Source organism: Pleurodeles waltl, chromosome 1_2 (genome assembly GCF_031143425.1).
Source record: "Pleurodeles waltl isolate 20211129_DDA chromosome 1_2, aPleWal1.hap1.20221129, whole genome shotgun sequence".
NCBI classification, from domain to species: domain Eukaryota; kingdom Metazoa; phylum Chordata; class Amphibia; order Caudata; family Salamandridae; genus Pleurodeles; species Pleurodeles waltl.
The window spans coordinates 1,212,871,768-1,212,886,893 of NC_090437.1; the positions used below are offsets into that span (position 1 = coordinate 1,212,871,768).

Consider the following 15,126-nt stretch of genomic DNA (forward strand, 5'->3'; position numbering starts at 1 on the left):
TCATATGGAAACTGTTTGGTAGAAAATATACAGTTTTGTTCCTTTACCATTGTACTGTCGTGTCAGGAGTGCTTGGTTTTTGAAATGGTAATTCAGGAGCATATGCTTGTAAGGTGGCAACTGCAAAACGACCTATGGCAAAAATGAAACTTGCAGCTCTGTTACAAAAGCTCCACGAGTTGGAATTGACTTGATGCATATAATTTTTATTACAAATACAATACTTCAGTTTGCTGAAGATTGCACTGTTAATGCGGCTCTGCTGTTTTTTGAGAAGTGAACACTGCTAATTTCGGTACATGGGCTAAAGCATGATGGGGGTCTCTCCTGTACTTCGCAACTCATTGTACTTCTCTTGACAAAAAGATTGATGCCTCTGAAATAATCGTCATCCTGTATCCATCTCAATGCTGCCAGTTCACCAGGTCCTGATGGAACTGGCACCCACCAAATTCTCCTAGGCTTGTGCAATATTTCGTAAGTGAGACTTTCTGGAACTTTAAGCTGATGCATATTCTTATGCTGCATTGATGTCTAACGTACTTTTAGACTCCATGTTCATCGCAACCATTGCTGCCTGTGTGCTTCTTATACAGATCCGTTTTACTCATTGTTTTGTGGACGTAAGGACATTGGCTACACTTTTGCTCAGAAGATTGCATCATACTATTCTGTTGTAAATTTCTGCTGCCCGTTCAGGATTCATACCCAAGGGCTCCATTGCTTCCACCTACAGACTCTTAATGATTCACTAGGATAGCTGTGGCATACCGGTCCCAGGGATGTTTCCATTCTGAAAACCTAGAACTCTTTGGACCATGTGTTCTGGTAGTTCATGGTTCACACCTGTGGATCCATTGCGTTTGCCATTTTTGTCGCTCACCCACCTGTTATGAGGCGGGGTAGTGGCCAAGGTATGCACTAATCCCAGAATTCCATGGCCTTTCCTCATTGCTAGTGGCACAAGACCCTGAGGCCTCATGCCCCTAAGTTCTTTCCTCTAGTGACGGAACTGCTCTCCTATCTCATTAAACTTGGGTTTGGTCACTACGATGTTCTCATACGCTCTGTCAAACAGTCCCTTTCTGTGAATAGATGAACTATTACTGTCTTACTAACTTGGTTGCATCTTTTCCAGTTTCTGTTCAGGAGATGGAGTACGGAATGTACTCGGTTTGAAACTGTACTAAATTTGTCCTTTTGGCCAGAGTGTCTACTAATTGTATAACCTGTTTACCTTTCTGTCTCCAAGAGCGACTCTGGCATCTTGGGATACTTATGAGGAATACCTGGGTTGAAAGTCTGTTCCCCTCCAGAGGTCATTTAAAAAAAGACAGCTTTCTGGGAGAGGCTGCCTCTCTTCGTGATGGGCAGAATCGGCTTGATGACAATGGGATTTCTGCCTCAATAGCAGTTTCACTTTTATAACATCCTCGTAGGGATTGCAAAGGGATGGTTCAGGTGGTGGAGCAGTACGTGGCTAGATTTAATGTAGAAGGAGACGGTTGAGGTTAAATCTACTGCACTGCCTCTCTAGTTTCCTGATGGGGGGGTCTTTGAGAAGTAGTTTTGGGTGTTACATTTGCTGGCGATCTCTGCCTTGTGTGTAAGTGCTCTTTGTCTATATTGCGCAGGTAATAACTATGGCCTTTCCGCATGTGGACTTAGACTAAAGAGAATAGCAGTGTTTTATAGCACAGTATACCCCCAAATGTAGCAGTTGTCTCCCCCTAGCCCTGTTTACCTCCAGTTTCATCAGATCAGGGTCTTTCTGTACCAGACAACAAACCCTCTATTATAAACGTACATAAAACATACATTATACCTGTATAGTATGAAGAGCAGATGACTGACCCTGTTGCTTGTCTGCTCGTGGTACACTAGTCTGGTTTCAGGTATTGAACACCAAATCCGCCTATATGGGGTGCCTTCACTATCAAAGGAGTTCCTAAGCCAGTGTTCATTGTTTAACTCATTTCATGTGTATGTTGTTTGCTTACCTTCTGGTTATATTGTATACCTTTGAACTAGGCTGGCATGGTAATTTATGCTAGCCTCTGATACATGCTGTGATTTGCAGGACACAAGTTCATATCTCAGCAAGACCGATTCATCCTTCCATTTTTGAGAAGTCAGCCATTTGGGTACCATTAACTGGGGCAATAGTAACATCCGCAGACATGTTGTAGAAAACGTTATTTAACATAATTTGTTATCATTGTTATAACCGTGCGACTCAGTTCTCACAGTATAGTTAATAATCCCTCAGACTTGCTATCCAGCTGAAAAGAAATATCAAAGTGGTGAATGAAGATGCCAGCTTAATAAGAAATCTAGATGGTAGACTGATTGGAAATGCTCTTCCTGTAAAAGGTAACTAGAGTGGGGTCTAGGATTGCAGTTAGACATGGTGTACACGGTAAGGGGCTTGGAGTTGTATAAGGGGGGGATTGGATATGTGATACTGCAGGTAAACTGTGCTTAATATGGTCAAGGTGAAAGCTTTGTATGTGGAGGTGGCTCGTTTGCAGTTTGGCGTTTTGTGAAACAGTGCAGCAATGATTGCCTCTCTATAATGAACTGTCTTTCTTTTCTGTCTGAAGGAGCTGGAGCCATGCATTGGCTGCATGCAGATCAATGCCAATATCAAGCTGGTGAAGCTGTGCGGGGAGCCTAACGAAGGAGAGTGTCAGCAGTGCTACTGCCGCCCTATGTGGTGCCTCACTTGCATGGGCAAGTGGTTTGCTAGCCGCCAGGACCAGCAGCATCCAGAGACCTGGCTCTCCAGTCATGTGCCCTGCCCTACGTGCAGAGCCAGCTTCTGCATTTTAGACGTTTGTATTGTGCGTTGAATATATATATCTGAGACAATAATGGGCTAGGTTGCCATATTCTCTCCCTGCTGGACTTTGCCTGTTCCTTTTCTTTTCATTCTTGTGTTTTATGACAATACGTGCCAAAAGAGTGCCAATGGAATGGGTTTTGGGCACTCACTTGGGAGAATGGCTACTTTTGATAATACGTTTCATGTTATTTTCCAACTAAGCTGAGAGTTTTGCAGTTGGCAGCATTGCATCAGCTATTCATAGAGAGCCGTGTGCTCCCTTATTCCACAGAGCTGACAGGGTGCATAGGAGGATCTATATGCACACTTCAGACTTGCATGGCGTCAACACTTGGCAGCCCAGTTGGCCTTAAATGATAATGGCTAAGGAACTACATGAAGTCTATTTACCATCTCAGGTTATAATGACGAATGTGCTTCTTCTTACACAGAGGAGTTGGATACCTCTTAATCATTTTAAGGTATTATTCCTTGTTTTCTTCCCGAAGAGTAGCTGTAAACCACTTTAGCTGCTCAAGTTTGGTTTAATTAGTTTGCCTGGCTTCTGTTGTTTCAACATCTTTCACAAAGACAGGTGAGTGAGACTAAAGAAAATATATAAATGTATTTTCTTAAATTATTTCACATATAGAATTGAAAATGAGCTACAACATTTTTCTTCTCCTTGATCATGGATGTTCACAAATACTAACCAGAGGTTTTGAGTTAAATGTAGACTTTCTTCAGTGCTTTGTAATAGAAATTGGTAGAGGGAATTGGCAAGCTAAATTCATTTCTGTAATGTGGAAGAAGCATTTCTTCCAGGCAAAAAAATATAATATGGTTGGTTCGCTGTTAGAGTAATTTTCTCCTGCAAATTGCTCTTTGAGGGAGAAAGTGTTTTGTATTAGGTTTTTTGTTTTTTTAATTATTGTCATGCATCCCACCAGTCGCTCATGCTTTGAGGCAATCGGGGATAGCCTGATAACATTCCAGTAACAGTGATCATTCATTGGTGCCAGCAACTACATGAAATAGTCTCAGTTAACTAATTACCTTCTATTGTTGCTTTCCAGAAGAGCTTCCTTAGATCAGCCTAAGCAGTATTGGGCTAAGCAGCTGAAGAGGACCCTGGGCTGGGTGAATGCTGACAAACCTGAGCAAATCTCAGCTCTTTTTTCATCCCATTAGATAGAATCAACATTATCAACATATTTGGATGGGGTCGTGTCTGGATTTTGGGTTAGATTTTTCTTTTATATAGATTTATTTAAAATAGGCAATATGGGAAGCCACTGTCTGGCGTGGTTGGTTTGAATTTGGTTGCACTCCAAGTCAACGGTGGTCATGGTCTGCTGCAGACTAAAATGATTTGGCTGAAGAATTAGTGATGTTTTCACTGATGATATTGCAGTTTAAATCGAAAATACTAATTGATGAAGACCTACGTACGTGCTTACCAACATGCATACTCACTCTCTCCCTCTCGGATTAGATTTTAATGCTAAGGAGTTTTCATTTAAGGAACATGATGAGCAAGCTGCGCACTGAAGAACCAGCTTGAAGGGTTAGTGCTACAATAGTGCAGCAAGACCTGCATGCCGGATGTTTCTGTACTCTCTTGTTCTTTGAAAGATAGTCAGTTTCATTCAGTCAGTGCAGTATGAAGTGCTACCTGTATGAATGCACCTCAAATGTGTTGTAATCCAATCAAAGCAGTTTTAAAACATATTTGAAGTGGGCAGCCCTAAAAAGATTCCCATATTAATAATTTTACTTTTCAACCAGACATCCTAGACATGTGGCTGGACACTGGATCTTTGAAGAGTGCCTTATATTTCTGCTGGATCATATAGGGTTTATGGTTTAACACTTCCAAAAAGTACAAAAATATAGAAGTGCCAGGGGACGTCCAGGACTTTGTTGCTTGAGTTCAGAGTGGCATCAGATGGACACTTTTTTTATTGAGGATTATTTGTGTTTTCTTTGGTCTACATGAACTGGTAGTTACGGAGGTTTATACTTTTGGTTCCAGCCTCCCCCAAACTTAACAGACTTGAAGTGGTTTTTTTTTTTTTGGTATTGAACGTGAGAGAGACATTCATAATCAGTGGCTTGTTAATTTCATTTTGTGACGACGTACTTTCTAAGGACATTTACAGCAATTAGCATTTCATAATTTGAAGGTATACTGCAGTGTTACACTCTGATGAAAGCATATGCCTCTATGCACTGTAAATATATTTAATTAGTTGTATAATATAGTTTTATGTGGTCATTTCCAGCATTGTTCAGACTGGGTCTAGTTACCACAGATGAGGATTACATCTCCCTAAACCATAGTTATGTATGACAGACTGAGAGCAACAAGCGTGAATACGCAATTCTAAATCTGGTTATTAACTGCTAGCATGGAGACACTATGTAAGGGAAATTTGTTTCATACTGCTGCTACATCATTCAAGAATTCCAGAGCAAAGGGCACAGCTTATAGCAGTGAGAGGGAGGAAACGCACAATGGTAGGGATGGTTCTCAGTAGACCGGGTATTATTTTTATATATGTGGCTGGGCTAGGTTGGGGTGTATTGTAGAGAGGATCATGTGTGAATGGCTGGCAGGATATCAGGTTTTTCTGTTCCAAATTTGGCTTCTAAGATGATTGTAAGTACAATGGGTGGCGAGGGCAGGTGGCGAGATATTTTATTAAAATCCGGAGGTTGAGGTGATTGTGGAGGGTGGTGTGGGAAGGTGGTTTGACGGAGGGGCGTGATGGGCAGAAGGTGGTCGGGAGTGAGTGGCAGGACACCAGGTATAACTTAGGCCAGGGTGTTGAGGCAAGTTAGGCCATGATGTGCATTACTACCGATCGACTCCTGTACTCCTCAATAGGTGTCGAAAATGGGGTCAGATGATTTGGGCAGTGGATGCAGCACATCAAATAATAGATGGATACCCATGAATAACGGGGATATTTTTCACCTTTGAGTTCTGGATAGCTAAGTCGGAACGAGCTTTTCTCTAGTTGTCTATTTGATGCCACGCAGACCTCATCCATGAAAAAATAGCTATTCGCTGTTAACCATCTACAATTTTAGATTCTTTTTTTCCTGCAGTATATAGGAGAGGATCATTTGCACATGTCTGCAAATGTGATTGATTATAATACCTCTCGTTCTGTCACTATGATCTACTAGTTACGTGTTGCAAATACACCTTGAACAATTTTGTGACTCCCATATTTAATGAGGGGAGGAGTGCATAAATAAAAATGTCTTTTCTTTGCCTTCAGTCTAGACTGTCTCACCACAAGGCTGAAAAGATTGATTTGATGTATTTCTACTGCGTTTACTCCGTGCATTACCATGACGAGAGTACGGTTCACCTTCGTGCACTGTAGCAGTTTGTCGACGCACCGTTGGGAACATGACACAATTGCCGCATAATTAGTACACTGGCACATTTCTGTGGCAAAATTAAACTTGATGCTAGTTTTTTTTCTTTCCTCTTTTTATTCCGTGTTTCGCTCTTACCAGAGAGAGCATCATAACAGATGTTTTGCGATAAAACTGCCAGAGCATCAGCTGCGTCATTTTGTGGAGGTGTTAAGCCAGTCGGGTTCTCAGTAAAATTTCAGTTTACTTTTCTAGATATTTAAAAAGGAAAAACAACATGCTTGCATTTATAGGTGGGCACTTACTTTGGCATGTTTGGTGTGGGGTGTGATGAGGCGTAGAGTGATATTAACACTGGAGTAAGATACAGTAAAAGTTAGTTAATTGAAAGCAAAATTTCAGAAATGAAACCGTATTGGGGGGTGGGGGGGGGGGGGGCTGGAGGAATCAAAGGGTTAATGGATGTATTCAGGACTTCATCCCGGTTCTTTGCAAGAACAGATCTTGTAGGATCTTGCCTGGCACCTAAACTGAGGGGATGTCACAGGAGATGTGTATTTGGGAGTTGTAACAAACTTCTTTCCGCAACAAAATACCATAGAAATCAGATACTTGTTTGAGCATTCTCCACATCGTGTGTCCTGAAAAGCAGTTTAATTTTTTTTGGGCTTTTGGCTATACCCGGAACTGTGGTCTTACAGGCCACTGGTCTAACCCACTAGTTGCTTTTTGAGTTCCGTTTTTTGTGTCACTTAGTCGCACGCAGTCAGTAGTAAGACTCCGTCTCAGGATGTACTAGATAAGGATGTACTAGATCAGGATGTAAGGTAAGTTGGCCAGGGCCGTTTAAGGTTGCTTCTACTTGTGTGTATCAGTTTGACTTCCTCAACGATTTAAGGAGTTCTGTTTTTTTTTGCTTTTCCAAAAAAGTATTTGATAAAAAAAAAATTTGTTGATGCACGCTCCATTTTGGACTCTAAAAAGTGTTCAAGTTACACAATATCCTTGCGGTTAAAAAATAATAAACGTATTCCACGCCTGCCATGCTCCAGTTTAATACAGCATCTTTGGAAAAAAGGGGCACATTTTTATCAGTTAAAAAGTACTGGTTACAGGTTTACAAGTAAATGGAAATCTGTGTTGGTAAGAAAGCAGGATAAAAAGGCAGCTGTTTTCTAATTTTAATGTTGAGTTGGTGTTGCATACATTGACATTTTACAACTTATCTTTTTACAGTTAGCTTTTAATTTCCAGTTACTTAATTCACCTGATCATTTGGCACCATAGATGTTCCTTCCCGTAACACATGTAATTATATCTGTGAACTGAAAAATGGTACACAAATGCAAGTTATTGGGTAGCCTGATCTAAATGGCATGCATGCAAGAATTCTTAACACAAAATGTGTGATTTTGAGCATTTCGCACAATTTTTAAAAGTAATGAAATATTTGAAGAAACACGCCAAAACATTGGCAAGGGTGTGGAAGTCTGGCTGTATTACCTATGCCTCTGACAATGATGAGGAGTGGACATGTTTTTGTTCGGTAATTCTGCACTTGGGGCCAATTCTCAAAGGCTTTTGGTACGTAACTTCTGCTTTGCTGCTGAAATACTTTCATGAACCACGCCAACCGACTGAGAGGTGGCATCTGTATCATACACAAGAACACCCTCCGCCTCACAGCCAGCACCAATGACCACACACCCGACATGGAGCACCTCCACTTCAGATCCAGACCAACCTGAACACCACCCTACACGGAATCCTCGTCTACAGACCCGCCGCACCCCGCTACCCCTTCAGCGAATCCATAGCTGACTTCATCGCACACTACTCCCTCGCCCCCACAGACTACATCCTTCTCGGCTACTTCAATTTTCACCAGGACAACCTCAGCAACCCCAACACCTCATCCGTAGTAGAGTCTCGCCAGCATCAGACTCAAACAACTGGTCACTGCCCCAACACACACAGCAGGACACACGCTAGACCCTGTCTTCTCTTCCAGCAGCAGCATCTCTGTCAGCCACACCTCCAAACTCCTTTGGACCGACCACCACTGCGTCCACTTCTCCTTCACCAAACCCACCCACCACCACCAGCACAGAAGCTGGAACAAGCTCACTGAAGACCAACTCGTCACCACCCTCTGCAACAGACTGCCACTGATGCCACCCCATATGCACACCTGATAAATCTTCGACTGCGCCAATGCCCTGCCCCTACCTATCCCTTCCCCTGGAAACCCTCTTCTCTCCTGCTCTCCAAGAGTCCAGACGCACCTGAAGATGACTCAAAGATGGAGGTGCAGCAAGACCCCAGCAGACCACATAGCCCTCAAAACCGCTGTCAAAACCATCTCATCAGAGCCTCAAAGAAAATTGCCATATAAGAATGAATCAACGCCAACACACACAATAGCAACAACTTTACACCATGATCAAAGAATTCACCAAACGCAGCACTGACACCACGGATCCCCCCAATCACAAGCCATCTGCGACAGCCTTGCTACCTTCTTCCACTGCAAGATCTCCGACATCTGTGACAGCTTCACAACACAGGACCCAGGACCCACCAACCCCCACCCACAACCACCGCACCCAAGTGTTCTGGATCACAGCCAACCCTGACCAACTGGTCCAGCCTCACTACCGACGACACCCTACGGATCATGAAGACCGTACACTCCGGAGCCCCCTCAGTCACCCTGCCCCCACCACATCTTCAACCGAGCCAGAGATGCCATCGCCCGCGCTCTGCTGTTCCATTGAGACCGCCACCTTTCCTGAAGACTGGAAACATGCAGAGAACAACTCCCTGCTGAAGAAACCCTCCACAGACCCGTCGGACCTCAAGAACTACAGACCCACACCTCTGCTTCCCTTCCTGGTCAAAGTCATTGAAAAAGCCATCAACGCCCAACTCACCGAATTCATCGAGACACCTACATCCTGGACCCTCGTAATCTGGCTTCAAAAGTAACCACAGCACTGAGGCTGCTCTCCTCGTTGCAACAGACAACATTGCAATCTCCTGGTCTGAGGTGAAACCGCAGCCCTCATTCTCCTGGACCTTTCAGCCACCTTCCACATCGTCTTCCCCCCACCCCCCCTCCCCCCCCCCCACACCATCTGAGCAGGACTCAATGATGCTGGCATCTGCGGCAGAGCTCTGGAATGGATTCTCTCCTACCTCACTAGACGAACGCAGAGTGTCAGGCTTCCAACGTTCTCACCTGAACCTACAGAGATCAGCTGTGGTGTCCCCCAAGGCCCCTCCGTCTTCAACATCTATATGGCCCCGCTAGCAGACATTGTTGGGAACCACCGACTCAACATCGTCTCGATCCTCTCCCTCACCGACGAACCTATGGTCCCGAAGACCAAAGTACACAACTGGATGAAGGCAGTCATCGCCTGGATGAAAGACTGCTGTCTCAAGCTCAACTCTGCATCATCCTGTACTCCTCGCTCTCCATGAACCACCAAGTCCATGCCGTCTCGTCCTCTTGCTTCCACACTCTCCGCCTTCTCTGGAAGATCTTCAAGTGGATCCCTGTCGAATAGAGAAGAACAGTCACCCAGGCGCTCATCAGCAGTAAGCTAGACTAGGGCAATGCACTCGACGCAGGCACCACCTAGAAGTTCCAACGGACGATGCAAAGAATCCAGAACACAGCTGCCAGGCTCATCCTGGACATCCCTCGCCGCAGTCAGACTTCCGGGCACTGGAGAGACACCCACTTGCTCCAGATCAACAAAAGAATCACCTTCAAGCTTCTCACGCATGCCTACAAGGCCCTTCACAACATCACCTTCATACCTCAACCACCACTTTGCTTTTCACACGCCCAGCAGACAACTGGGTTCCAATAACCTGGCCTTGGCCACCATCCCATGGATCCGCAAGACCACAGCTGGAGGAAGATATTTCTACCTCGTTGCGAAGACCTGGAGAACTCTACGTCTTCATCTCCGGCAATTCCCCCTCTCTGCCTCAATTCAGGAAGGACCTAAAGACCTGGCTTTTCGACTGAACCGGCCACCCAGCAATTCGACTGAGCCACAGAACTCCCCACCCCTACCCTACCTCTTCCAAACCCACCCCACCCCCCACCTATATGGTTACATGACCATGTTTCTTACAAATGCTATTTTTATTGTGGTGTCCTCTAGGGGCTGTTCTGAGCATTACAGTCAACATACTACAATTTTTGCATCACTTGGAAACTTTCCCCAAAATGCTTTGCAGGGCATTCCTTTTACAAAACATTTTTGCTCATAACTGTGGTGGTCCTAGGACACTGGGACCACCGTCAAAGCATTCATCACCACATGCTCTTTCTGTCTAAATCCCCGTACTAGGTTAGTGAGGACCCCAAAATAATAACCCCTCCCACCATTATGTCATTCTAAGCTCTATTATGGCTAGAACGTTTGTTTTGCAACTGGGAGTAGTTTGTGTTTTAAGGGCTGTGTTTGAATAATATTTCAGTAGGCCTGCTAGCCTTTTAGTTATATGCAGGACCATTGGCATGCTTTAGAATCTGACCTGTTGGTGTACCAGATTGTAAAAGCAAAGTAAGTGACCTGCCAGACCAGCAAAAATCTTTTCCATGGTTCTATCAGAGGAAACTGGTAACAAGGCCTTAAAAATGACTTGTTTTGCAGGTATTTTCACGGTTTCCTAGAATGTGTTTCAAAAATCCCTTTTTTTTTTATATATATTTTTTTTAATTACCTGTCGGACTCCTCTGTTAGGGGGTCTGATTTCCATGCCCGCAGCCAAAGTTTGCATGCATGCTTTCTATCACAAGCACACTTTGGTGTAAAGTGCTGTTTCAGAAGAGTGCAGCAGTGGCGTTTCTTTTCTGTTGTCAGAGTTCCTTCTCCCTGACCGGAGTACTCTGTGTGCCCTGCACCTGCATTCTTGGCGCTCTATGATCATCATGCTCATTTCCAGGGGAAGCGGGTGGTCTTTGTTCATGGCTACCTTCGTCGCTGTAGTGTGACCATCCATGGACTGCTGCAGTCTTTCTGCCTGTTCCTTCTCTTGATGCCGACCCGTGAATAGAGGACCCATATACCCTGTTACAATGCCCAAAGACTGAGAGCGCTCGATATTTTCAGAGTCCTTTGTGCTCAATCGTGACGTTGTAAAGTATTGGGGTTGACACAATCTGAGAACAATGAGATCCCTACTTAAAGAAAGTAGCATTTGTAGTTCACATATGTGATAAAGCTTGAGAGGTGAAGACTGGGTGAAAACTTAACTCTACAAAAAGGCTACTTTGTGATAAGATGTGCAAAAAATGCAGCCCTCTGTTGATGTGGTTTGTCGTACCCCGGGGTAGCACAGACCCTGCTAATCAGGGTGGACCATATCACTTTGAGGGCCTTCTGCTGTTTGTTTAATGCCATTCTTCGTATTTCACCTTAATTACGTGCCTATGGGCCGTTGACTTCACTTCCGTGCTCTCCTCTCTCCTTCTCTCACCTTTTTAAATTACGGTCTTGTTTTTCCTTTTCACTTTTCTCCTTCCAAAAAGAGATGGTTCCATTCCATGCAATCTGGGTATTGGGTATAACATTTTGCAGTTTAGAGATTACAGGGCCTTTGTGAGCAGTAACTGGGTTGTATTTTTATTTTATACCACGAAATACATGGATTTATGAGCTTTAGGATTTCTTCCGTTCCATTATTCCAGTTTATAGTATAAATCGGTCTATTTGCCAAAGTTATTTTCAAATTAAAAACAGTTATTGGCTGTAAATAGGTAAAGTTTTACTATTTCTGGGGTGCTGTGTTGTGGCTAACCGCTTGAATAAGTTTAAATTCAGAGAACAATTCAACGGGCTGACAAGTGATTTGTACTTTCTATGGGTAACATTGCGATTCATAGATTTATTGACGAATTTGATTGATTTTGGGAAGAAGTAATTGTGTTTGCTTTAAAAACGTATTTTTGAACTTCTATGTTTGATCACAAGGATATGAAAGCCATCGCAAAAGATGTACATACAACACAGTCCCACACTACTGAACTGTGAGACCTTAGTATGCAAATTCCTTGATTATTTTTTTTCTTCAAACTGCAAATTATCCACCCAAAACACTTTTCAGTACTAATGTATTGTACACGTTCATTTTTCAAATTGAAAATAAATTTGAGATGGAACTATCAGTGCTTCTAAAAAAAAAAAAAAATCTCAATTTCCTTTCACTGTTTTGAACCATTGAAATTCCTATTAATTTTCAAAATTGCAAGTGTGTTTGTGACCTTGATTGTGTGTAACATGCTGTAGTATATTGCAGATGTTGAATTAATTTAATGTCCAGAGTAGGGTGACTCATAAACACTGCCTCTGACGGATATCCTGGGAATCCAATTCAGGCCACCACACTTGTAGCAATTTTGTGAGTAAGAGCCCGCCATGCTTCAGAGAAGCACAACAGGTAGAAGTGTCTGTAACAGCTGCCAACACTGTAGGCCCATACGTATATTGTAGGATTTGGTGGGCGTCGCTCTAGTTGGTTTCTCCCTCATATGGGTTTCCGCTGGTCCTGTTCAGTAAGAAGAGGGAAGAATATTCTGGACCTCATGGTCTTCACCAACATCTCTCTGTGGAACTAATGTTTGCTGGGACTCGCCCCACCGCCCTCCTGGGCTAAGGTCTTGGATGTTTTGGGTTGCTAGGGCATGTCTTCATCCTTGTTTCCAGCAGGACCTCTAAGCCCAGTGCTAGCATCTAGCTCAATAGCACTGACTGATGCGGTTTCCTGCCTTATATTTGGATGCTCTGGCTATGCAGTGGCACTGGGTGAAATTTCATAAGGGCAGTCACAGCTGAATGGCTTGGAGGCTTAAACATGGGGGGGGGCACCTTAAATAGGATTATGACAAGAGATATCCTATGAAACTTTTAAAGCACCCTTTCTTACAATCTATTTTTATTGGGCATTCGGAATTGATATTAGCAGCTAAAAGATAAATGAATTAAAAGCAGACAGTGCTTAGTTGAACAGCAAAAGAAGAGGGAATGGCTGTGAACTACCTGACAGATGGATATGTGTGATAGTAAAGAATAATGGGTGTAAAAGGATAGGTTTTAGGATGCAAATTCAACCAGTAAAAGTGTTTGAGATTTCAACGGTCATATGTGTTTAAAACAAAAATAATCCAGCCCTATGGATTTCCTTCTGGACCGTTAAGCATTCATTCATGTCATTAAGCAGGATAAGCGAGATAGAGCTTTGCTAAGACCTAGGGGAAAGCTCAAACAGTGTGTTAGAGGATGCCCTCTGCTAGCCTGGAAGCAACCTGGCCTCAGTTGGGTTTATATTTATGCCTATGTGGTTTACCTGCAGTAGGTACAATGTACAAGCGGCCGCCTGAGGGTAAGAAGTAAGATGTGGTCTTGTCCCCACTGCATTCTGCACTGTACCTCTGCTGAATGTATAGCTATAACCCTCATGTTGAGAGCACAATAGGTGCTCAGCTGACTTCTTTAGCTAGGGAGTTGGTTCCTCTGGACAAATCTCTTCTCTGCTCACATTTGTGAACTCCAGGTTCACTCCTCTAACTTCTTTGGGCAGACAACTTCACTTCAAACAGCAGCAAGAAAGGAGGAGTCCCTGAGTGACATTCAGTCATCTTCTCCTACCGGAGACAACCATAGAAGGAAGGTACAAGATGGCAAAACAAGAATCCATTAGGGATTATGGGAGATGAATGGGACGTAATGAGTGTGGCAGGCCAATAAAAGCAGCCTTTAAGTGTTGCAGTACTGCAAGAATGCTTAGGGGCTCTCCTCCCTTACCGTGCAGGCATGTGAAATCCTCGAGGAAAGGTGCAATGGGCGATATTCTAGGTAAAAGGGGTTGTATGATAGGCAGGAGGTGCTGCAGGATTGGTAGGAAGCCTATTGCTTCTGTGCTCTTTTCATACAAGGAGGGTGGTCCACTTGCCCTGAACACCCCAAGGACTAACATTGGGGTGAGAAACAGCCCTAATGAACGGTTTTGATTGAAGGACTGCTATTGATGTTACAGGGACTGGAGTGAGCTTGAATGATTCTATTTTTGAGGCATGAAGCAATGACCTGATAACTTAGTATTTTAAGTAAGTATTCAAATTCATCTATAATTTCTTGTCTCTCCAATTCTTTAGAAAATTACAAGCTTACAATTTGCATTTGGGAATAAAGCAGGGTATCCATGTTTATCTCTGAATTTAACAGGTTGTGATTCTTCACTGCTTAAAGGACATCCCCACTGTCTTCCAGCCTTCGGTGCAGAATGATCCTCTGGCACGTAGGATTCTTGGCTTCAGAAGGCCTCATTGTTTAATCACAGTGTTACTGTTATTCAGGAAAAAGCTCTTTTTTTGAGTTGTACCAGAGCTTCACTAAATACTTATCTTCACCAATATAAGCAAAAAGAACAGATGATGGACGTAATGCTGAACAATGCAAACATTCATCCCCAGTCACAAAAATCTGGGTTTAATCCATTGTTTTTTTGCCCACCACACCACCCCAGTTTGGACCCAGCCATATGCAAATTAGCCTTGACCCTTCGAGGCAGGGTATGACCACACATGGGTCTCTTGCTCACTGTCACTGGATTCAAGCTAGCCTGGCTGATTGGGGGTGGGGGGGGGGGGGGGTTGATACCCTGAAAACCGGCCCTAGGATGCTTGTTTCCAGTTCAGGGCTGGACCACTGGGGAGCAGGATCAAGACTGATGTGCATATGGTTGGGTCCAAACTGGGTGTGGCATGGTGAGCAAAAGAACGCTGGATTAAACCCAGATCTGTGACTCTGGATGAGTTTTTTAAACGTTTCAGCACTCCGTCCATCCTTTTGTGTTGCTATCTTCACCAATATAGTTGGTTCTAGATT

The 15,126-nt window shown here is 43.6% G+C and overlaps 1 protein-coding gene across 1 annotated transcript in view; it reads left to right on the top strand.

The window, feature by feature from the left end:
• Window positions 1-3,419, top strand: part of TMEM129 (transmembrane protein 129, E3 ubiquitin ligase) — a 49,663-nt gene extending 46,244 nt beyond the window's left edge. Inside the window, exon 4 of the mRNA XM_069203966.1 lies at window positions 2,604-3,419. Coding sequence (XP_069060067.1) covers window positions 2,604-2,852 — 249 coding nt within the window. The 3' untranslated portion in view covers window positions 2,853-3,419. The remainder of the gene's footprint in view (window positions 1-2,603) is intronic.
• Window positions 3,420-15,126: the final 11,707 nt, after the last annotated feature.